Source organism: Branchiostoma floridae, chromosome 2 (assembly GCF_000003815.2).
Source record: "Branchiostoma floridae strain S238N-H82 chromosome 2, Bfl_VNyyK, whole genome shotgun sequence".
NCBI classification, from domain to species: Eukaryota; Metazoa; Chordata; class Leptocardii; order Amphioxiformes; family Branchiostomatidae; genus Branchiostoma; species Branchiostoma floridae.
The window spans coordinates 32816634-32841347 of NC_049980.1; the positions used below are offsets into that span (position 1 = coordinate 32816634).

General features: G+C 41.7%; 1 protein-coding gene across 4 annotated transcripts in view; it reads left to right on the top strand.

Annotated features, from left to right (window-relative positions):
* Positions 1-24714, top strand: part of LOC118409294 (zinc finger protein basonuclin-2-like) — a 144377-nt gene that overhangs the window by 90149 nt on the left and 29514 nt on the right. For all 4 annotated transcript variants that reach the window (XM_035810209.1, XM_035810207.1, XM_035810208.1 and 1 more), the window contains exon 9: positions 16808-16910. In XM_035810209.1, the coding sequence (XP_035666102.1) occupies positions 16808-16910 (103 nt within the window). The remainder of the gene's footprint in view (positions 1-16807; positions 16911-24714) is intronic.

Genomic DNA, 24714 nt, shown 5'->3' on the forward strand with positions numbered 1-24714 from the left:
TAGGTATCCCGACGTAAGAACTCTGGATGGATTGTGATGATATTTGGTATGTGGGTTATCTTGGAGAAAAGGTCAAGGTCTATTGTCCCCCTTGCTTGCCTCTAGGCTCAACACAGTTGACTAGAGCCCTTTCTTTTCAACACAAGGGAGCCTAAAAAGTGCTTGCTTTTTACCTGGCAGTGCATGAAAAATGGAGGTGTTGTTTCCCTGTGTTTCCTCCATTGTATTTTTGGTCAGCAAAACTTAAGAACCTCTTGATGGTTTGTGATATGTGGGTCGTTCTAGGGATGATGAAGGTCATGGTCAGTTTTGGGCCACCTGTTGGCTGTCCTTGGTATTGCAGCGGAACAGCTGACATGGCATGTACAAGGCCAAGCACCCTGCAGTTGCGCCACACGACCCCACCTTTTGTCATTATAAGAGATCAAACTGGTGTGCTGGCTGCTTTTTGTTGGTTCTACAAGGGAAACATGGCATAGATACAAATCACATGATTTAAGTGTTACTCTGTCCTGTACTGTTGCAGCAATAGTTTCAGTTTTGGTGTAATCTTTCTTGTGTTGTGTTGTGTTTTAAATTGATAAATAAATGGGTGCTGCCATTTCTGATTGCAGCACTCCCATGGAAATCAGTTGTTGACAACTGAAGGGACCACCCTGCTAGATTGATAGATAAGAAATAGATTAAACAAATAAATGAGCAAGAAAAGATAAGAATGAGAGACAGACATGATTATCCAGGCATAAGTGCTGTCCATGGTGCTGAATTCCCGTGTTCTTGCATGTCTTCGTTCCTTGGGAAGGCCTGTGCATTTCAAGAAAAATACATAAAAATGTATTATGCCTCACAGTAATGATGTGGCATGGATACGTCAATGTAGGTTAGACATCCCGGTAATAAGATTTGCCAAAAAGTAGTTACTCAAGCAACTGGATAGAATTTTGGAAACGGTCAGACGTTTAAACAACGTTTTGGAAATATGAAATTGTCTTCATGCATAGTTAGTATGCAGAGTGTAAAAGACCAGTTTCTTCCAGATCACTTCAGTGTCACTGACGAAAACTGGTGGATTCCAGTTGAAACGTCTGACCGTTTCCAAAATCAAATCCAGTTTCTTGAGTAACTGCTCTTTGGCAGATGTGGCATAGGTTTTGAAGATAAGTGAAACCATGTACTCCTTAACGGTGGAAAAGTCTGACATTTCAACTTCAAAACAGACTCTGAGGGCTGTACTAAGGTACCAGGGCCGTCTCCAGCTTTAGTTATGTTACCTTCACAGAAGGGAACATATTGTTTTTGCTTTGTTTCTTCTTCTTTTCCGCGCAAATAAGGTCAACGACCTGGACCAGACGGCTATCACCATGGTAACCGGTAAAGTAGCAGGTACCATGTGGTGTTCAGTTACATAATGTAGCAAATGTCAGATCTAGAGGGGCTCGGGTCACTACATTTAGAAATGTGTTCAAATAAGAATGAACAAAACAGTTGCCAGTGTTAGACTACAACATGTGAAGGTAACATTCTGTATTTGCTTGCAAATATTACCTTTCTAGTTTTTTTTAATTCAATGTTGGAGCCAATGTTGTTGATGTTTCTTGTAAAATCTGTTACGTTAAGCTAATAAAGTAAGTTTTATTGCAAATTCTTGCCCGAGGGCTAACTGCAAGTGACAAACAATGACATACAAATAATGGTAAACAGTATACTAAGCGACTACTCTAGTCTAACTTAAACTAGTTAAAGATGTACCTTATTGGGTTTGTCTTCTTTTTCTGAGACAGAGGATCCCACTTTTTCTGTAATGTGTGGGTTTTGCGACGTTAAAAGGAGAGTAGTTTTCTTTTTATCAATTTCATGTACTGAAGCTCAAATTTTTGGGTTGGGGTGAAATATTTATCCATCGCAACAAGCAAATTTCTGTTCCAGGACGGAGGGACAGGTCCTAGAGCCCTGCTTGGAATACACAATTTCAGTTAGTGAAATTCAATACATCATGCAGTAAGATGCAAGTTTTCCATCCTGCCTCAGTTTTCATCTGGACCGCTTGGTAAATTCTTAGTTTCAAATTTCCGTGAACCAACGGAATGAAGTTCTTTGGCCTTACCTGAGAAAGTTTCTGACAGTTTCTCTGGGGATTTGCGGGCAGACAGCTAAATCCTGAAATGTATGGAAAGTCTCCTCCACTGGATCTGACGTCTGCTGTCCAGAAAATTATATTTCCTTATCTAAAGGCGTCTGTGTCGTGGACGAGAAAGGAGACCCACCTCTGCATCGTAGCGCAGAAGATCGGGAGATCTCTCCCAGACTGCGCACAATAGGTGGTAACAATTTGTTCTTGCACTCGTACTCATTGCCGCGACACCTTCTGAGGCAGAAATGAATCAAGACTTCACAGCCAATCGATCTGTAGCCGATGATTTGTTGTGAGGAACGAATGACCATGAGGGAACTCCATATCAGTAAAATGTCTGTTTCTTTATCGCAAGAACATATGTGCCCTAAAAGTGTACAATACTTATTATAAGCATTGTTTGGGAGATTGACATGTACATCATAGTCTTTGTTATGAAAGTGGGTGGGGGGGGGTCCATTTTTTCAGGTGCTACAATAATTTTGATTACAGCACGAATTTATGTCCGTCCAGGGAGGAAGAGGAAAAGTAAGTTAGTAAGTACAAATGTATAACATTTCTACCTATCCCAGTATATAAAATGCAAAGGCAAGTGTTTTCAAAGTTTCGTATCCATATACATTTTGCAATGAGACCACAGTAATTTGCATTCTCTTTATTTTTTACATGTCACCTGTTTGGAAATGCATGAAAAAGCAGCAGATAATTTCAATGCCCTTACTTCAGCTCCTGGAGATTTAACGCTGCAGTGTGGAGACAGTGGAGTGTTTGCAGTAGTTTTTAGTTCGCAGTTGAAACAAGTTGGATAGAAGACTGCACAAGCATTTCTTTGGTGGTACAGTGGACAGGTTACCACCAGAAATGTCCATCACCCGGATGGAGGCCTGGCAAACCTCCATACCGTATCAGCCACACGAAAGGGTATGTCACCCAGTAAGGGGCGGTATAACCCTGCCGTGACATGTGCGAACATGTGTGTATGGCGGCTTTGAAAAGGTATTCTTTGACACCTGTTCCGCCATACCCTCCATTGCCATCGTATATGGAGAATCCTAATAAATAAACATGAAACTGGCTCGCCGTCCCAGCGATCAGCACCAAACTTGACCAAAGGCCCCCTGACAGGTCGCCAGAGGTTACCACAACAACTGTGACATACTGCTGCTGTAGAAATCTCAACATTTACAGAAGATTTACACTTCTTTTGACATAGAGGTTTTTTTTATAACATTTACAATAGATCTACACTTAAGACTTGTGTTTTTTTTTCTCTCAAATTTTGCAAACTTTGCGTGACTAGCCGCCCCAGTGATCACCACCAAAGCCCCTCTGACAGGTTTACGAGAGGTTACCGTAAAATCCGTGACATACTACTGCGGTGGAAATCTCAACATTTACAGTAGATGTACACTTATTTTTTCAAAGACTTGTGTTTTTTTTCTCAAAGTTTGGAAACTTTGCGTGGCTAGCTGCTCCAGCGATCACCAGCAGACTTGACCAAAGCCCCTCTGACAGGTTCGTCAGAGGTTACCACAAAAACTGTGAAGTAAAACTCCTTTACAGTAGATGTACACTTATTTTTTCAAAGACTTGTGTTTTTTTTCTCAAAGTTTGCAAACTTTGCGTGGCTAGCTGCTCCAGCGATCACCAGCAGACTTGACCAAAGCCCCTCTGACAGGTCGGCCTTGTCCAGACCGTGGAAAATGGGCTTCTCTTATCGGCAGCGCCCCATGTCATCCCAGGAGCCCCGACGTGATCCCGCCAACAAAAACCGCCTAAGCCCGACAGCATCCCAAAAAATAATAACACATCATTCATAGGTCCTTCACACAAAGTTTTCCAGCTAGAAAATTAGTTTTCTTTGACAGGCAAGTGGCAGGGATACATTACCGCATGAGCACATTATGTCCAGTCTTATCTGAGATCCGCGGGTCCATGCACTGGCACCCACTTTATCTCCCGCACAAAGAGCCGTAATCCAGTTACCCCAGTCCAGCCTATCAGCGGTGTCAACCCCCAGCCAGGTTGCACCGCTTAATCCGACGTGTCATCCCCAAATTTATGGCACGGAAGAGTTGGTCTGAGGGCCGTGGCCAGATCGCCGCGATGGCTCCTTTCTGGTCATTTTTCCCTGCAACAATGCGATGATGATGGAATGTATTGAGTAAATAGTGTCAGACATTTTTTGCAAAGTTTCGATATCGACTGCCTCTTATCCCTACGCGAAACTTCCCGCAGGGATTCGAAGTTTGCACGGGTTGGGTGGTGAGAAGTTGCTGCTGGGTCACCAGAGCTTTCTGATAGATGCAGCAACAACTTGCAGCTGTGGACGTATACCCAAGAAGTTTTTTTTACAGATTTCAGAGACTAGCTGGGTATTTCAGAGTTTTCCTTTTCTTGGGGCCTTGCAGAGTTACAAGGGAAAAGGACAAAAAAACTTAAAAACAGACTAACTAAATCGGTATCTCCCTATCTATAATTAGATTAGATGTAAACACAATGCCAGTCTACAGCAGTCCTGACTAGGGGTTGGTACAAAAAATTTAGGTACAGGTATGGTCCAGGTCCAGAGGGTCAGGTCCCGCTCTAAACCTAAACCTGGACCTAACTGTATGTGAAAACTTGTGAATGGGCGATGATAGTCCATTTTGCTACATATGATTCTGTTTGGTGGAGTTTCCGAAATCCGCTGTCATTTTAAACTTCTATCTTCATGTAGAAAACACCAACTGCCTCTGTTATAGACCAAGTTTGACTGTAGTAACTTGGTTAAAGTGACTATATCAACTAGTACTGTCCTCTACTTTGCTCTAGGTATTCTCTTGGACTGATAAGTCCCAAAACACATGCTGCCAGTATTATCTGTTCATTTTCTAACCGGTCCAAAAACTGGTTCTTTTTTAGGTCCGGTTTTCCTGGACCGGTCCAACACAAGAAATGTTTTTACGGTGTACCGGTACCCACCTGACTGATATTTGATTCTACCTGACAGCCTTACACTCCACAGTGATGGCGAGTGTAAAACATGTGACAGAACAAGCTTAGACAGCCCACATGATTAAAGGTTGAAACATGATCTCTGACAGCTTGGATATCAAATAACAAGTAGCAAAACTGGCCATGGGTGAGCTCCTGGCTCATGTTACTTCCTGTCCTATATGTGATGTCATCCTGAATGCACCCTGGTCCTCCTTGTCAATGGATTTACATATGATGTGGCATTGTTTGGCCCAAACCCCAGAAGTACTGGGTTTAAAACCGCTGATATGCCCCTGATGTTGTGGTCTGAGAGCACTTTACACAATTTTCCTCACTTCACTCAGGTGAAAATGAGTACCTAGCTTTGGTTAGGGCCGTCCTTTGGATAGGATGTTAAATGGAGGTCCTGTGTTTGTCTCTTGGCCACAAATGGGGCAATTACTGTTGTATTGAGGTCACCTAAGTGGTGTTGACTGGCAGCTCACTCCAGATCCTTGTGTTTGTGAATTGGAGTGGGTGAGTGAGTGAGTGAGTGAGTGAGTGAGTGAGTGAGTGAGTGAGTGAGTGAGTGAGTGAGTGAGTGAGTGAGTGAGTGAGTGAGAAAGAGTGGGTGAGAAAGAGTGGGTGAGAAAGAGTGGGTGAGAGAGAGAGAGCGTGACCTGGTAGTTCACTGTGTGAGTGAGAGTGAGTGAAAGTGAGTGAGTGGCCTTAGTACATTTTAAAAACAACAAAGTAATTATAAGACATTTAACTGGAAAGAACTGCATTTTTCATGCTTGTAGATTGCTAGTTTCTCTACACTATACATCAAAAAGTGTCAGCATTGAAGTTCTTGTCAGGACACCTCTTCAACATGCAAGACAGTTGTCGTGGGACTAATAAAGGGAATCAAGTTTACATTGCAGGATAATGTCAGGAGAACAAAATGTCATAAAGACGTGGCCTTGCGGTTATCCGGTAATTCCGAGACTCACCCTCTCCGGTGCCAGTCCAGCCATTGGGCAGTGGAGTGTGCCGAAAACCAATTTTCCAGAAAACCTGCCCATCTCCGTGACACCCTGCCAACAATACACAATAAGCTCAGGCACCCTGGGAAATTGAAAGATTAAAGTTCTACTGTGAATATGACACACCTCCCTACTTTACATGCTGAACAGGGGAAAAACAGTGTACTGCTTTCCACATGCGATTACTGACGGCAGCTTTGAAGCATTTATCCTCAAAGTGGTCGCAAAATTAAACAGAAAGGTGCCAAGATGTGTAATTATACTAGATTTTGAAGTGATATCCCTGTAGCTCAACTGGTATCTGTATCTATGTAGCTGGTATAACCACCTTTTGGCATAACACACCAGCTGGTAGCAGCCTGAAATAAAGTTGAGGTAACTGGGAGACCCCGGTTCAAACCTGAGTAAGGTATCTCGGTTGGGGCTGCGCCTATCTTTCAGAAGGGACTTAAACTGGGGCTCCTGCATTTGAGAAGATGCCTCGAGCACGCTAAAGGGGGAAGAGCTAGCAATCTCTCCCTGTAAAGATTTACTCTGATACTGAAACTGCAAGGAAATTTTCTGGCTAGTTACATATCTGCCCAATCTGAATTAACAACTTACAGTGTGCCAGAGGACAGCAATCTCTCCTGATGTGTGGGTACCCGATCTGACAGTAAAGCTTGACGACTTTTGGTAACTTTCCATCAAACAGAGCAGAGCTTTATTAACCCAAAATTATGACAACTATAGGAGTCAGTGACTTTGATATGTTCAATGGGTTTGTATTCTTGCATCCCATGTTGTAGTATTGACCTACCAGTTCATTAGACAGTAAAGAGGAGTGATGGATGTCCAGACGAAGAGATCGATTTGTCTTTGAATATTGTTTACCTGGATCCGAAAATAATTTCATCAGGTTGGTAGGACATTTAGTGTTTTCTTTTAGACAACCAGTTGATCTTACCTGATGACATTTCAATGCCTGCCAGACTTCTGAGGAGGATGTCAGCAGGTAAGATTAACTGGTGGTGTACAAGGAAATTCTGCTATCCTGTTCACTTGCACGTCTTACCTTCGTTTTCTTCAACATTCAAATAAACCCGTTTGTAAACTTCACAACAAGGCATCAATCATTGGCAAGTCTTTTAGATGGGACAAGCCAGGAGCAGCTGAATGCATTAAGCAGGGCTCGAAATACCACCTGTATATGCAGGTTAGTGCAGGTGAAATTGGAGCTGTGCAGGTACTAGTATTTCTGGCGTCTACCTGTACCTAACCTGCACTGATCCTTGTACTTGGTTTTAGGCATAAATGTCCTATGATGTAGGTCTATGTGGATTGCAGTCTACATTGTCATTTTCCTTGCGTAGTGTCATAGTCTTCATAGACTGACTGATAGTAATATGTGGATTGTTGTCAGCATCATTTACTCTTACCACCTATTAAAAATAAAATAAAAAAATAAAAATGGTTCCTGAACAATTTTAGTATGATCCATAATTCCTAAATTCAGAGTAGTGCAGGTAAAATTTGTCTGATGCATGTAATTTTCAGTGTTACCTGCACCAGTGCAGGTATGCAGAAAGAAGTATTTCGAGCCCTGATATGTTAAGGCACTTCCTCACTGCTCGATGAAAGACTGGCGCACCTTGCTCGACGGAGGTCAGGTCTGGTACTCGTTATTACAGCAGGAGATTCCAGCCTCGAGCAAGCAAGGTCACGACTCCAGTCAGCGCTGGTTACAGTGGTCGGGTGCGGTGTCATCCACGGGGGTACTGGAGCGTCATAAGAGTATGTGGAGAATGACAACCTCATGAGGGATGACTGCAGTGTGCAAGATGTCGCGGTAGGAGGGATGAATCTACTCTACTATATACCACATCATAAGACATCATAAGACACGAGTTGTGGTCCCAAGGCATCATCTGAATATTACACGGATTTGCTCTGTTTTTCTATGGACATTTCTAATCTTATACAGTAGAAGCCAATTAATTGCACAACGGATTAACGCACACTTCTGTTAACTGCACGGAATCCCGAAATCCCAAACCGGTGCGGTCCAGCTAGATAACTTCGCATTATTGCACCAGCTGGATAATTGCACGAAATGCAGTGGCAAATAGGCCGTGCCTTTAAGCGACTTCTACTGTACGTGGCAGGAAAAATATTACACTCAAGACAACAGACAGATCAAAAGTCTGCAGTAAAATTCAAACATAAACAAAAGTACTGCATAGATAACAAGGCTCTTTATTCACTACCAGCATCTATGTACAATCAACAGGTGACTGCACCTTCCACAATATATGTTAATGTTAAAACTTTGTTACCAGTGATTCCCCAACCTGATGAAATTATTCACTTTTCATGCAAAGAAATTAATGAGAAGTTCTGAGGGGTATTGATACATTTGTTAACAATAGTTTGTATGTACCCAACTCTGCATGGGTAGGCTTCAGTCAGAGGCTTTTGATTATGAGTATATGACAACTTCAGATTGCCAAGCTAAGTTTGACAAATATACATGCAACAAAAACGCTTGTTTAGCTGGAATCGGGAGAACCATTGTTAACTATGGAGGATGGTACACAGGCTGGGGAAAAGGAGTTCTTTCTGATGTTTGCTGTTGAAGCAATCCTGTGACAGTAGTACTGAAGAACTACAAAACACATATTTGCAGTATTATGATTTTGTAGGAAGAGTCACAGGCAAAAAAATCAACCTCACTGCTACCATGTCAAGATCCTGAAAGTCCTCTCAACTTTTGAAATGCTCCAGTTTAATAGTGCTGTCACCATGATCTTTTGAAATGCTCCCCTTTGATACTGCTGTCCCCATAAGCCTTGTCATGATCTGCTTTAATACTGCAGTGGCCGTAAGACACAAGTTGTTCCTTACAATGACACATGTATGCGACTTACAGCCAGCGGCCCTGTGTATGAGGGAGCTTCAGGCAAAAGCCTCAAGTGTCAAACGTCTGCACGTGAAAGAACCCAACACACTTATCTAGTATAGTAGGGGTGAATCGTTATACCTGGCTAAGTTAATTGTTGCTATTCTAACTTTCATTTATCTTCTACACCTGTATTTAGATTAGTATTAGCTCAGTTAAGGAGAGGAGGGCTTTGTACAAGCCATGCAGGCTTTTCCCCTCCTCCTGCACTTTTATTTAGTATTATATACTAGTATTTGTTATTGTTTTTATGAGCAAAATAAACAAACAAGCATGCAAGCCAAATTACATTACCACTGGTTACTTGAAAAAGCATCATGTATGATCTCCATTGAGGATGACTGCTTCACCTTTGCTCATACACGCTGGCACGCATGAGAGAAGATCACGCACTTAATGACATTTCCATGGGCCAGAATTCCCCCCGATAAGATCAGACAGGCTTACATCATAATTTGAGGGGTAATAGTGGTTGTCTGTCTGGGGAGGAGACCCCGGGTCCGGCCGTGACAAGTGACTGTGAACAGATGGCGTCAGCGATAGGACGGGCTGCAAGAAGGACGGAACGATTTGGGGGGATGCAGAAGATAGCGATCAACCGTTCAAACATTCAGTCTGAGTGGTGTGCATTTGGCTTTCAATTTTTAACTCCATAGCTGCAGTCACTGTGAAGAGTAAAGCCTTGTGACCTGTCAACATTTGATTGGTGCTTGGAGTAACTGCCATGGGAGCCAACAGTTACTTCCACTCTCAAACCTACCACGGCTTAGGTCCATTTCCAAAAGGGGGATATTTGTGAGAACGACAAATAAAAGTGTTTACCAAGAAGAATACACAAATTCTTCTCTCCTGACTAATTGTTTTTAGCCTGAGTATCATCCTCTGTAGTAACCGCTGGCTCACGACTTTTGCTTGCTAACCACGGAGAGCCAGCGGTTACTACGGAGGATGATACTCAGGCTAAATTGTTTTACGTTCTCTGTTTTTTGTGTTGCCTTTCTTATCATAGTTTTCATTTCCAAAAGGTACTCGATCAGGTTGGGAATTGGGACCTAGGCCAAAGAGAGCCAGTATGAGGACCTGTAAGATATGGACAGGTGGTCACTATAGACAGGATTCCTATTGGAAAAATTATCTAAGAGATACTAAGAAGTGGTCATATTGGCCAGGTGGTCACTTGTACAGGTTTGACTGTATTCCAAATGATGTGGCTTCACTCCTACCACTAACCCTAACATCCAGTGGTAATTGACTTAGTTTTCATATTGAAAAAGGTACATGTAATGCTTATATTGCTATTAAACAATAACTTAATCTTAGCGTCTTTGTCGGTTACTATTAAAGTGCTAAGATTTCATCATCGCAACAACTTGCTTACACTGAGGCCAGCTAGAGAAGAAAAAGATTCTCGTTGCCAAAATTAACAGACGGGAGCTAACGCTAGTTCGACTTTATCCGCGGGGTAACCTATATCCGTTGTTTTCAAAAGCAGGGTATTTAGGGCTATCATGCCAACAAACTGTGAGTTCAAACTGTTATATTTTGAAAATTTTGCAATTTGAAACAACCGTTCATCAACTACATATCCCTAGATGTGCTGTTTTGAAAACCAACGGATATAGGTTACCCCACGGATAAAGGTGAACTAGCGTTACCTCCTTTCCTCAAACTACTAAATGAATTTTTACATTACTCTTCACATGTTACATCAAAGTGTGATAATACTTTCCATTGTAAGGAGTTGACTGTAGTTAATGGGCAGGGACAGGTTGTGGTGTATGAGTTGGCCTACTACAGCAACCAATTTAGCACCATGGACAGGGTCATATTAATGTAGTCATCATTTCTATTGGGCCAAATTTGTATTGGCCAAAATGCTTTTTTGTTTTGTTTTTAAACCATGCTGTCACCTGGTGCTATGTTGAGTTGTGATTTTAGTTCGGAAACTAAGCAAACTATGCATGTAAATGTCAACATTGTTTTCAAAGAGCTACACTGTACTTTGTACTCATCTACTGTCTCTGGCGTTTCTTTGTAACTACAGTCAAACCTGTACAAGTGACCATCTCTACATAAGGACCACCTGGCCATTGATATACAGTCAAACCTGTACTAGTGACCACGTCTACATAAGGACCACCTGGCCATTAATATACAGTCAAACCTGTACTAGAGACCATCTCTACATAAGGACCACCTGGCCATTGATGTACAGTCAAACCTGTACTAGTGACCACTTCTGCATAAGAACCACCTGGCCATTGATATACAGTCAAACCTGTACTAGTGACCATCTCTACATAAGGACCACATAGCCATTGGTCAATCAAACCTGTACTAGTGACCACCTCTACATAAGTACTAGTACCTTACAGCCATTGATATACAGTCAAACCTGTACTAGTTACCACCTCTACATAAGGACCACCTAATCAATGTGACCATTTCTGAGGCCCCCCTTAGATAACTTCTTACAAAATTGACACAAGTATTGAGAATCCTGTCTATAGAGTCCACATAGATCAGATTTTATTGGTCCCCTGAGTGGTTCTAGAGGGCAATTTTCACTGCAGCGAGACCTAACGAACTCGTGTGAATGGCTTGTTCTCTTTCATAGCTTTGCTTACAGGAGGTCACTTGGCAAATGGTCTCCTTAGCATGTATGTAGGAAGACCGGCTATCGCACCAAATGTAGAGGGATTAAAGTGGTCTGCAGCCTCGGCACTTCTGGTGCCGTGTAATTTTAGCCGTGTCTGCCGGATCATTAGTTTCCCTAATGAAAGAACTTTCCCACTAAGTAGGTGCTAATTATGTAACCAACCCCTGCCATTAGTAAACAGTGTAACAACCCCTTTGCACAGTGGCCTATCTTGATGCAATTACAGCCCTTTTGCAGGGGAGGCTTAAACTACACCCATCGATTGTGTTTTGTCCTTTCTCATGTACCAGAATTAGAGGTGATGTTTCGGGGAGGAGTCATAAGTCATCGATCTCGGACCTGCCGTGTATGTCTCGTGCTATCAAATTTCCTGCTACCACTGCCTTGGTGTATAAAGACATGGCGGAATTTTGTTTCAAACGGGGCCCTTGATTATGCAATTAATTCCAGCGGCTTACACCGTTATCCCGCAAATTACTCTCCGTCTCCTCGCCTCAGTACTTAGGAGTGACAGGGTGTAATACGATCCCGGCCTGACCTTGTCGGAGATGCCTGCGCGTAATAATTGGTGCTAAGAAGAAGCCACTAGATCACTGAATTAATTCCCCTTGATTTCTTCATTTGACTCCAATTACAAGCGGGGTCCGCGTGCGGGAGGCAATCTACAGTTGCCAATTTCAGGTGCCAATGGCCACAGACAGGGATAAAAGAGGTGCTGTCCAGAGCTACCGTAAACCTTAAAATTTCTGCTGTGGTCTTATGTGTGCAGTACCTTTCCACTGCAAATTTGTGACTCTGCGGATATGCGTTTCCAATGTGTGACTACCGTACTACAGAATGTTGCAACTGTAGACTTAAAACGCTGCTCAACACCATCCCCATACCGCAGAATAAAACCTCCGCCAAAGAAAGTGAATTGACGGTGAAACGTAATGTATGTATGATGAGTTGCCTGTCAGACTGTTGCTGCTTGGAAAGCATAAAGAAGTAGGGAAGCCAACTTTTGACTGCGTCAAACTTAGTAGTACAAAGTTCTCATTAATGACTACCTTTTCTGGTGCTTTCTTACGTCCTTGACCATCAGCCTAGTTCAGGGCTCGAAATTCATTTTTGGGATTAGGTGCACTGGTGCACCCAGCTTAAAAAATTGGGTGCACCAAAATATTTTTGGGTGCACAACTTAAATTTAAGTAATAACGTAATAATAAAACTTAGTTACAAGCTATCAAATTCTTAAACAAGTACCATGACAGACATTTTTATTATCTTTCTAACACTTAGATGTCAAGAAAATGATGTATACTAGACTATACTAGACTATACTTTGATACCTTTACATACATAAACGTAAGAAAATATTTGAGTACACCCTGTGCACCCACAGAAAATAATTGGGTGCACAGCTCCAATTTTGGGTGCACCTGGGTGCACATGCACCCAGTATTTCGAGCCCTGTAGTTAGATAGCTGTTTGCAAGGTCGTCTCCAGCTTTAAATTTTTCTCCGTCGCTCTCATTGTTTGGAAGCTGGTCTTACTGTTAAATGTGTCATTTTAAGCTTACAAAAATGAAATGCATTTTCCATCAATATCATGTTCAGATTTTTGGGGACGGATGGGGTACACTTTGGTTCCATCCCCAGAGCTCGAAATACCACCTGTATATGCAGGTTAGTGCAGGTAAAATTGGAGCTGTGCAGGTATTTCTGGTGTCTACCTGCACCTAACCTGCACTGGTCCATGTACTGGGTTTTATGCATAAATGTCCTATAATGTAGGTGTATATGGATTTTTATTAACTGTTACAACCTATTAAGTATAAAAGGAAAAAAAGATAGCAATGGTTCCTGAACAATTTTAGTATGATCCATACTTCCTAAATTGTGTGTGTAAGTGGTGCAGGTAAACTTTGTCTGGTGCAAATAATTTCCAATGTTACCTGCACCAGTGTAGGTAATGCTGAAAAAAGTATTTCGAACCCTGATCCCACAGCAATCAGATTTCTGTCCCAGGACGGAAGGACGGGTCCTGGAGACACTCCTGGCTGTTGGGCGTCACATTTACGTTGGATATTTGGTCAGGCAGCAGGGAGAAGGTTTCAATAAATATGTCTCTCGTTGAAATATTTTACAATAGGTAGGATGCAAGGGTGTTCCACCGGGCTGAGTGTAACATTTGTTCTAGGCAACAAACTTGCATTAAAAAAGCCTGCAATGAAAAAAAAATTAGTACAATACGTACTTGTTGTTGTTCACCTTGTTGTGTCTTACTGGCACATAAGGTACATGTAGCAAGGTCCCTTGCTGTTTCTGTAGCAGGGTTTATTTTTACCTGTTACTGTTAGTGGTTGCTTGTCCATCCCCTTGAGACACCTCAAACAAAGGACCCCCATTTTACGTCCCTTCCAAAAGACCACTGGGAAAATGATCTATCAAGGGACTAACATCAAAAGTTGCCACTGTGGTGTGGTTCTTTTGCAGAGGTGTTTGATAAAGTACTAGTGTTCTGTGCCGTATTTTATTGTTTTAATTAGAACGTTACTTTATTCTGTCCTTTGCAAGCATTTCTAGGCCGTGTAAACATCTAATAACAACATGAAAAGAGAAACTTGCTGCACTTCTTAGTATCTCTGTTTCCAGCTCATACCTGCCATCTTTCAGCTGAAGTTGTGTGTTAAAAGTGTTGTCCAATAATGCTTTTTGACAAGATGAAAGGACAGCCAAACTGCAGCACTTCTGTGACTACCTGTCACTAGTCCTTACATGCTGTCTATCAGTTAACAGTTTTAGTTTTGTACTAAACACATGATTCATAAACTGCTGCACTTCTTTTCTTGTGTGCGACCAGCCTTTCAGTTACAATTTGTAGTATTGTGCTAAGCATATTGTGACTACAAAAAACGATGCCTAAACTGCTGCACTCCTTTGTCTTCCATGTCACCGGTTCTTGCCTGCTGTCTCTCGGTTGGTATTTGTAGTTAAATTTTTGCTCAGTATTGTCCCAGAATGTCTCATGATTATCTTTTGACAAAATGAAAGGATGCCCAGACTGCTGCACTTCTTAGTCTTCCCTGTGACCAGTCTTTCACTTAGTATTTATAGTCTTGCGCTATTAAAGCATTGTCCATCTTGTGACAACGATACCTAAACTGCTGCGCTCCTTTGTCTTCCCTGTCACCGCTTCGGCCTGTCAGTTGATATTTGTAGTTTTGTGCTAAGAATTGTCCAAGAATGCCAAGACTGTTGCACATCTTAGTCTTTTATGTGACCAGTCTTTCACTTAACGTTTATAGTCTTGTGCGATTAAAGCATTGTTTATCTTGTGACAGTGATACCTAAACCGCTGCGCTCCTTTGTCTTCCCTGTCACCGGTTCATGCCTGCTGTTTGTCGGTTGCCGTGTGCAGCACATTCCCGCCATCCCCTTTACCCTTGAAGTATAGCCGGAGCATCTTGGGCATGACGGAGATAAGAGAAAATCGCCGGGCTTGTCTGGCCGGGTCCCATCAGTGGCAATTTCCTTGGGTTAACCTTTGGCATGAGAAATCCTGCTACTCTATATTCATTGGTAATTTTCTGCCTTGGTCACGCTAGACATGCCACAATATCCCCTTCCTTTAAGTGTGGTCACTGCCCTATATCCCCGGAGGTACAGAACATTACTGCGCTAAGGCAGTATCATTCAAGTGGTGTAATTGTGTGGCGGGGAAGGTCATATCCCCGCGATAGTGTCACCAAACATTTGCCCAAGTGCGCCGTAAACGCGGTTTAAGGAGCGGCGCGAGAGGACGACAGATGAAATCTATATTCCGTTCGGCGCGGCGCGGGGTCAGATTTTTTAATAACATCACAATAACTATGTTTATCATTCCCGGCAATGAGCCACCTCGCATGGGTGTGATCTTGGAGCGTGTCTTCTGCCAGCCTCAGGCTGACCTGACGCATCAGAATGCAGGACAGGCGCGCGCCGTCTTGTAGGGGGAGTGCCGACTCCCAGCTCTTCAACCCACATTCTTTTCAGTAATCCGGTCAAAATTAGGGACCTAATTGCTTCAGATGTTGATGAAAAATTCTGAGGCCACTCCAATGTAATACGTTGTTTCTCTTTCTTAAAAATGGAATTCCGAACTTCAAAATTCAACATAAAAAACAGACTATGAGGATAATGTCTGTATGCATTTGGTGTACAAAGTGTCAGGGAGTGAATGTAGCCAGATACAAGTTTTCATTTTAACGCTGGTTCACCTTTATCCGAGGATGACTTATATCCGTCGTTTGTAAAAGAAAAAAGCGTATTTATGGATATGAAGTCGACGGATGGTGGTTTCAAATCGAAACATTTTGAATACTGCAAATTTGAAACCATAATCCGCAGACTTAACACTCCTAAATGTGGTGCTTTTAAAGACAATGGATAAAGGTCACCCCGCGGATAAAGGTGAACTTAAGCGATACCACTATGTTTTAAAATTTATAATGTTACATAGATGATGAGTTGGACAGGTATAGACAGGTGCAACTGCAGGTGTGCTGCAACAGGTGGCTGATTGGGCATTCTGGGAAATGGGATTGGGACAAGGGATTGAAGACACCAGCATCTATTATTTTCCACAGTATATAATATACAGGTTACACATGCAGTGCCCGTATTTGGCTACCGTACATGTATACAGGTTTGGGGGTATAACACGTTAGGTGTGGAAGTAACTCTGCAGAAGCATAGAAGGGGTCAAGGGACAATGATCTGATTATCAACGGATTCGAACCCAGAACCTCTTGGTTGTGAATCAAACACCCTGATTACGCCACATGACCCGTGTATACCTTTGTGTTGGAAGAAAGTTTTATTAGCATTGTACTACTGTAAATGCAAAAATGTTTGCGGTGGTTTTATGGTCACGGTTTTCTCCGTGGCTGCTTCACCGCAAATTTAAAACAACCGCGAACATTTTTCCTTGGCAGTAAGAGACTACAGTGCATGGTTCTACCGCAAACTTAAAACCACCACAAAAAGTCCTTTTTCCGATACCCCAAAATCAGATCCCTGCGAACTGAAATGCATTTACAGTATAACTTTTGTTTGTTTGTTTGTTTGTAGTGTGGAGATAGTTGGGCAGGTGCTGCAGGGTCGTGCCAGGTGTCCCGGCTGCCAGCACGCGCTCCAGGACCACAGGCCACAGACAAAGGAGGAAGCAGCAGCCGTAAGTCTCCTTCTCTTCTTCTTCTACTGCTTAGGACCTGTACAGGGACTATTAATGAATGAAGACCTTTATTGTACAATTTTGCCCAACCGAGCTAAGTACAGATCACAACAAGTCATGAAAGTACGAGGGTAAGTCAGAAAGTAATGCAAGTGGTTTCATAACAGACTCGTTTTTTAATCAATTGAGTTTAAATTTGGCATAAAGGTAGAGATATATGTCCTCTTGAGATTGAACGTTTTAAATTTGGTCTTTATCATTTTATGAGCAACTGAGTTGATTTCAAGATGGACACACCCTTGGTAGCTTGTCAGACTATCGATTCCTCTAAATCTGACCCACTGAAAATCACTGTAGGAGGTTGAAATTATATATGTATGATAACAAATGTCTCTATAGGTTGCGTACCAATTTTCATTTCTAAACTCGTAATGGTTCTTTATTTACAGCTGCTAGGATGCAGTAAGTTGTGTTATAGAGCTGTTGAATTTATACACGAATTCGTGAGTTGTTGGTTAAAAGACTACTTTTCCATTTACCAAAAGAAACGAAACTTTACACAGTTATTAACTGTTTAAAGACTAAAAAGTCTGCTAAGTTTCATTTCTCTTTGTTAATGAAAAAGTAGGCTACAGAAAGTTTTAATCATAACACTGCAGATCTCATGACCCTGAAGACCGCGTATACCTCACTCTACACCAGCAACGAAAAAAGAAATACTGCTCGGATTTCAGTGTTGAAAATAAGCGTGTGGCTTATAGAGAAATGCAGCTCATTGCATGTGCTGGCTTAGTCTCCTACAACAACAAAAATTGGTTTAGGGAAATTCTTAATTGTACGTTAATTGGACCCCACTTTTCATTTGACGAGATACCAAGGGTGTGGTCACCTTGAAAGCAGCTCAGTCACTCATAAAACAATGAGCAACAAATTTAGATGTTTCAATCTCAAGAGGAGAGATGTCTTAACCTTTGTGCCAAATTTCAACTCATTCGATCAAAGAAAGACTCTGTTATGAAACCACTTGCATTACTTTCTGACTCACCCTCGTATCACAAATCTAGTCTAACACAAAAGTTCAGCTTCTTCTCGCTTCTTGGCAATAGTGAAAATGTAGGACTGTATGGGTTTCGCTATTGTCGGTTTGTCAAAACGCATGAGAAATATAAACTTGTCAGTGCAACTCATGTGTCTAAAATGAGGGAATCTACTTTCTATATAACTAAATAGAGTACTTCTATCATTGGCATACATATCACAATCAACAGTGATCATGAAGTGCACTTCATCTTCTACCATGTTTGAGGTACAAAATTGGCACTGACTCTTTGTTCTAGAGACGTGCGGTTGTGCCTTACTGATTCAATTCACAGTCGGTGGCAACTATTAGCTGTTGACACTTAGGCATCTGTCCATCTTGAAAGATGTTGGTAGCACTCATGTGATTGGTGCAAATAAACAAAGGGAAAAGGGTAACGACGTCGAAAGTAAGGCTGGACAGAAGAGATTGGCTGTAGTAGCCCACATTGACCACAGCTGAAAGACAGACAGAGAAAGAAAGAACCTTTAAAGTTTCATTTAAAACTTCCTTGGTTCACAACCTTATAACATCAAAGGTTTCATGCACCACTCACCTGTGAAAGAAAGTTTCATGAATTATGGAACAAACTACAAACTGATGAAAAAATCATTGCAGGTCTTTATTTTTCACTTCAATTAAAGCTGGTAACAAAAAAAAAACATATACACTAAAAATGTACCCAGTACAGAACTACATGAGATACATTATGAAACAAACTGACTAAGATAAAAGTTAACTCTGCTATATTATCTCGTGTGTTCTGTGCAACCAAACTGTTCTTTCACCGATCACTACAAAATGTATCTCTACTGCCTCCTTCACATTTTGCCTAATGTCAGTTACAAATGAATATTTTGATAATGTCATTATGATGCTACTATTGTATATAATATTGTATAGTCTAATGTTCTTCCATGTATGTGTTTTTATGTGCAGTAGGGCAGCCTTCAGAGGTGCATTTTGCACCTGTTTTGACACTTTTGGTGGCAGTGTCAACATGTTGCACCAATCTGGATCTGACCCGGGATATCTCCCTGTAATGTCATCAAAGGTTGCTCCTCACATCTACCCAGGCAGTTATTACACTCACCTCCTGAACTTTGGGTCGCCAGGCCGCAGCTTTCTGCTCCAGTGGGCCGGGTCGCAAAGCGAACAGTTTATACAGACAGCACGTCAGACTGGTGTTGCTGTTTATTTCTGCCTCTTTGTTTACATGTTTGTTTGTTGACTTATTACACTCGCCTCCTGAACTTTGGGTCGCCAGGCCGCAGCTTTCAGCTCCAATGGGCCGGTCGCAAAGAGAACAGTTTATACAGAGAGCACGTCAGACTCGTGTTAGTGTTTATTTCTGCTTCTTTGTTTACATGTTTGTTTGTCTGTTTACATGTTTTTACACTTTGCCAATTTGTGAGAAGCTCAAATCGGCCTGCTGGTCACTTATCCTTGAGGTCATAATTGCATTGGTAAGTTCAGACAAAATATTGCAAAGATACAGATAGCAAGATTCAAGATCATTTTCTTCACTTGTATTTTGATTAGCATTAGCTTAGTTAAGTGGAGGATGGCTTTGTACAAGCCTTGCAGGATTCTCCCTCCTCCTGCACTTTTATGTAATTTTTTATACTTTATTGTTATTTTTTTGTGTGCAAAATAAACAAACAAACAAAGTCATAAACTGAATTTATCTACATCGATTTGCATTTTACAGAAACAGACAGAAACACATGACAGGGTGAAAGTTGGCATGTGGCCTGTGTCCATTTGTTGTGGTCATTTCTGTCACTAGATTAACAATCTTTATGTACAAGTTCATCTTCTAACATAATGAGATGGCTGACATACATTGTATGGACAAGCCTTTTAGTATTATAAAAACAATGTGTGATTGGAAGAAACAAAAGCCGGATTCAAGTCCAAAGAATAGCACCGCACAAAGGTTCCCCGTTCCCTGCTCTGCAACGACAGTGTTTGTGATGTAAAGATATTCAGAATTGGGCAACTTTAATATTACATTTTTATGTGAAATTCTTAGTAACTACAGCTTTTGACTGTGACACAATTGAAACATGTGTGATTGGACTATAGGAAAGTGGGATTCAAGTCCAGAGAATAGCACCATACAAAGTATCCCCGATTGCCTGCAGTGTGTTTCCGAGTCATTCTGTTGATGTAAAAATATACAGAAGTGTTGTCGCAGCCTCCCCAGTGACCTGACTCCTTGCTGCCGGAGTGGTGACCTCTCATGACATATTCATCGCCTGCCTTCACAACATGTACCTGGGGGCGCTGACCTTAACAAATCCACCCATGATTATGATATTTTTCTGACACATCTGGATTGGTGCCTTCGCTTGTGGGCAATTACTTTTCTTATGCATTTTTATGGCGGAATTTTGAGTAACTTAGTCGGCAGCAAGACCTTTGACTGTGACACTATTGATGTTTCTGTTTTGTCCAAACTTGCGGCTAATGTCGTTTTAACAAGGAATGTGATACACTCGTCTCCTAGGAGCCTTGTCCATAAAGACCAGTTGCCGTGCCATCTACATTTTTGAGCAATGATATTAAATTTGACAATAAGATACGCATATCAATTCTTTATAAGATTATATAAGATTATTTTTTTTAAATTTTGAGAGTTTCTAAAACATGTTGACTTCTTCTTCTTCTTCGTTGACTCATTGAAAATCAAATCAAATCAACACATTGTAAGAGGAAAGTTGGATGACTTTTATATTGATTTATGTCATTATCTTCAGTCTTATGCCCTTTACCCTGATGTTTGTTTTATTTGAGATTTATCTGAGATTTTAAAGCGCATCCACAGAATTCAGCTTGCTTCTGTAGCAAACCCTAGGTCTCAGTACTGCATGTACTGCTGACAGTGCGTGATTGTGATAATTTCAGCGGCCTTCTGGGCGCACAATCAGGCTCTTTGACCTGTACAAAACAATGAATGTCTTTCCAGACCAAAGGTCACTTTTAGTTAAAAAGTCGGGTAATTATTTCAGAGTCCCTGTGGACTGCCAGGAGACGAATTATGTTCTTTACTGCAGCGGGCATCAAAGCCTGTTCCCAAACCAGGCAGGGCAAACGGTGCCCCGGCTGACCTCTCTGCATGTGTGCACAGGTCGGCAGGCTTCAGCACAGCAGGGCCGCAAATCTGCCTAACTGGTGGGCTTTCTGTGCAGCCAGTGCTTTACAATCCGATGTGTGCGCGCAAGAAAATGGATCAGTCCCGGGTAACGATTGGACAAGAAAGCAGGCTCAGGGACAAAAAGGGAATCTTTCTTTCTTTATTCTTTATTTCAAGTATAAAAAAAACAGAAGATCACGCATACATACATATACATTAAAAACATCTATCTGTACAATAGGCCATAGCAGTTGCTGAAAAAGGTGTTTCTATAGTACATGTCTGAAGTCAACAAGTGCTTGACAATAGAATTATGGGAGGACATTAATCTTTGTAAGAAAGAATCCACATGACGAAATTGGGGAGGGATCAATATAGAAAACAACAGGAGAAATCAACTCATTTGCATCAACATCTTAACTTGTCTTAGCCTTGTTTCCTTTGGACTACGAGGGGCGTTCAATAAGTAATAACTCTGACTCATTTCCCATAGCAGGAGATTAATGAAACTTGGCACAGTTATTAGTCTTTCTCTTCATAGGAACCACACAGAGTTATGCATTTCTCACATCGTTTGATGCAGCTCTGGACACCGTTTTTGTAGGACACCCCAGGTTGGTCCTCCAACAGATGCCTCATCAATGGCAGAAGAGGAACGACCAGGTCTGGGAACTGTTTCCACAGACTTCCGGCCATGTTTGAATTCAGGATGCCAGCGTTTTACAAAGTTATATGATGGGGCATCATCACCATAAGTTTCTTTCATTTCATCAAAAGTCTCCTTTGGTGTGCGTCCTTTCAAATACAAAAACCGGATCACTGCGCGACACTCAACTGGCTCCATGTCACACCTGGTCCATTTCACACCTAACTCAGTTCACCAGTAATTCAGAAACCACAATTAGTTCAGAGCTCTTTTTTGCAACATAAACTATAAAGATATAAATCATTACACATGCAAAATTTCATCTAGATCAGACAACTGAAAGTGGGTCAGAGTTATTACTTATTGAACGCCCCTCATACTAAAAATTTGTCCTCTTCTCCTTTTTGCACATTAATTCATGGTTAGGATAAACCTGTTCTACAACTTTAGCATGTCAATTCACAGCTACGATATAGGAACTCTTCCAGCAAGATTTCTCCAGTGTCACTGACAAAAGACACCAGATGGCTGTCTAAAATGTCTGACCGTTTCCAAAATCATATCCAGTTGCTCGAGTAACTGCTTTTTAGCAGATCAATGTATAATATAGAATTTCCACTGGACACACAAGTTCTAAAGTTTACAATCTGAAACATGAGAGAAAGTTAATCAGTCTACAGCTATAGAGATTTGTCAAGGAAGTACGCTTAAGGATTGAGCTGAAAGTGAATATATTTACAAGACAACTTAGCAGAATAACACAGAATAGGGGAGGGATTGATGTGGAAAGAAAACATTGGACAGGAAAGTTTGTCACACGAAATATGATTGTAACAAATGATAGGACAAGTGGTAAAGATTTAACAAGAAAGAGGTGTTGAGGAATCGACTAGAAGGGAATATACATGCCTACATCATGACGCAACTTGAAGGAAGATGCATAAAGAAAGGAAATTTTTATTGGATGGGAAGGTTCAAAATGTCTTTATGATGATAAAGTATATAGTATTATACAAGGTCTCCTGAGGTAAGATTGTCAATTTAGAAATTCTTTTTTTTTTTATGTGTATAAATTATTGTGTGTATAGTTTATGTTCTCATGTTTGTATGGCTTCTTCTATGGGCTGTATACCTGAAATAAAGAAACTCATACTTGATAAGATTTGACATTCAGTAACAGAATCTTAAGAGAATCTACAAGACAACTTTCATGACACAGAATCAAAGCAGAAAGTAAACTTCCTTTGGACAGGAAAGTTCCAAATGTATTTTTACTTCTCCCTAAAAAACGTGTACAATCTGAAACAGATGCATGTCACAAAGCACGTTTGTCTCTGCCGTCCCATTCCGCCAGTACGATATGAGCGATACGCTTGCCTTCCCGCGTATATAACCAGCACACCTAAGATGGCTCGATATCAAAATTTGGCAGGATCGCAGAGGTCAAGCTCGCCATTATGTCCACACTGGGAGCGACTAGCGCCCGGAATGTCCTCCCCGGTCCGCGTTCTATCTGGATAATCTCGCCACACTCATTCGATCTCCGCAGTGCCCGTCTTTATGGACACACAGGGATACTGACCGGCAGCTCTAACGGCAAGGAGACATGATTGGCAGGAAGGCGCACGTATGTTGACTAGAGAGGGTCGCGACCCCTGCTGCCAAAGTTATCAAGGGTTCCTCCATCAAGGGGTGCTAAGGCCAATATGTTCTGACTGCCCAATGACAAGGTGTCAGGGTGCTCAGGGCTCTGTATAGGGTTAGCTGGGTGCCCTTTTTTTGTCCAGTCATACCTCCAGATACCGTTGTCTGTTTTGGCCAAAGTAATTTCTAGTGCTACTACTAGTATGTAAAGTGAAGTTTATTTGCAAGTTCATGCCCGAGGGCTAATAGCAAGCACATGGTATAAACATAGGGGATATACAAGTGACAATGAACAGTGAACTTTAATACTAGTGTTGGCTTTCTCTAAACAGGTTAGGTTTGACTTCTTTTTTGGAATCAGAGGAAGACGAAAAGCCCCACCTTTATTTATGTATAAACGTGTCTGTAGTATGAAAAGCACTGGAACATAGCAACCAAAATGTCAGTACTGTGGACAGGTGCCGCTTAGGTAACATTATGACAAGGAAAGAAAGGCTTCAACAATGACCTACAGGTGCTAGAATGTTGTCGTTGTTTGTTTTCACCAATTCTGTTAACAGTTAACCACGTGATAAAGGGTACAATGTATGGCAGACAACAACAACATCAATTCTCGAAGACTAATTGTGTATGACATCAACTGGACTTAGTAACTAGGATGGAGCGCTTACCACTACTAATGTTTTGTATGCAGGGGTATAGACATTGGTAAGTATATGATATTATGGAAAACACTGGAAAATTGTAGCCCAGGTTTCAGTACCAAGGAGAGATATTACCTTGCTCGGAAGACCATTATAACACAGATAAAAGTAAACTTCAGAAGTCCCTCCTGGAATGCATGAAAGATTTTTTAAGAATTAACTTGAAGTTGTTGTGTGCTGATGTTAAGAGGAGGTATTTTAGTCTGTACATCAAATCTTGTTGAGTTGGTCTCCAAGTTTTAGCCTGGACTAAGTGGTACACGTTATGAGAGGAGGTGGTAATAAGTATCAGTGGCGGTGTGATGCGACTGGAAATTCTTGCCTTCTGGCCAAATTACCTGAAATACGACCTTTCTGGAGTCGAGTCACTCGGATCAATAAGGCGGCGGGTCGTAAATCTGACTGCCCAGTGACCGTAAGCACCTGGCAGGGTCCCGGGGAGCAATGGGCAGTGTAATGGCACCATAATCAGAGCCGCTCCTGGCCATAATGCAGGCAGATGGAGGTGACCTGTTATTGATGGCGCTGACCGATGACCCCTTTAATGTACGGGCCATGTCGCCGGGGCTGCCCGGCCGTGCCGCAATCCGCCG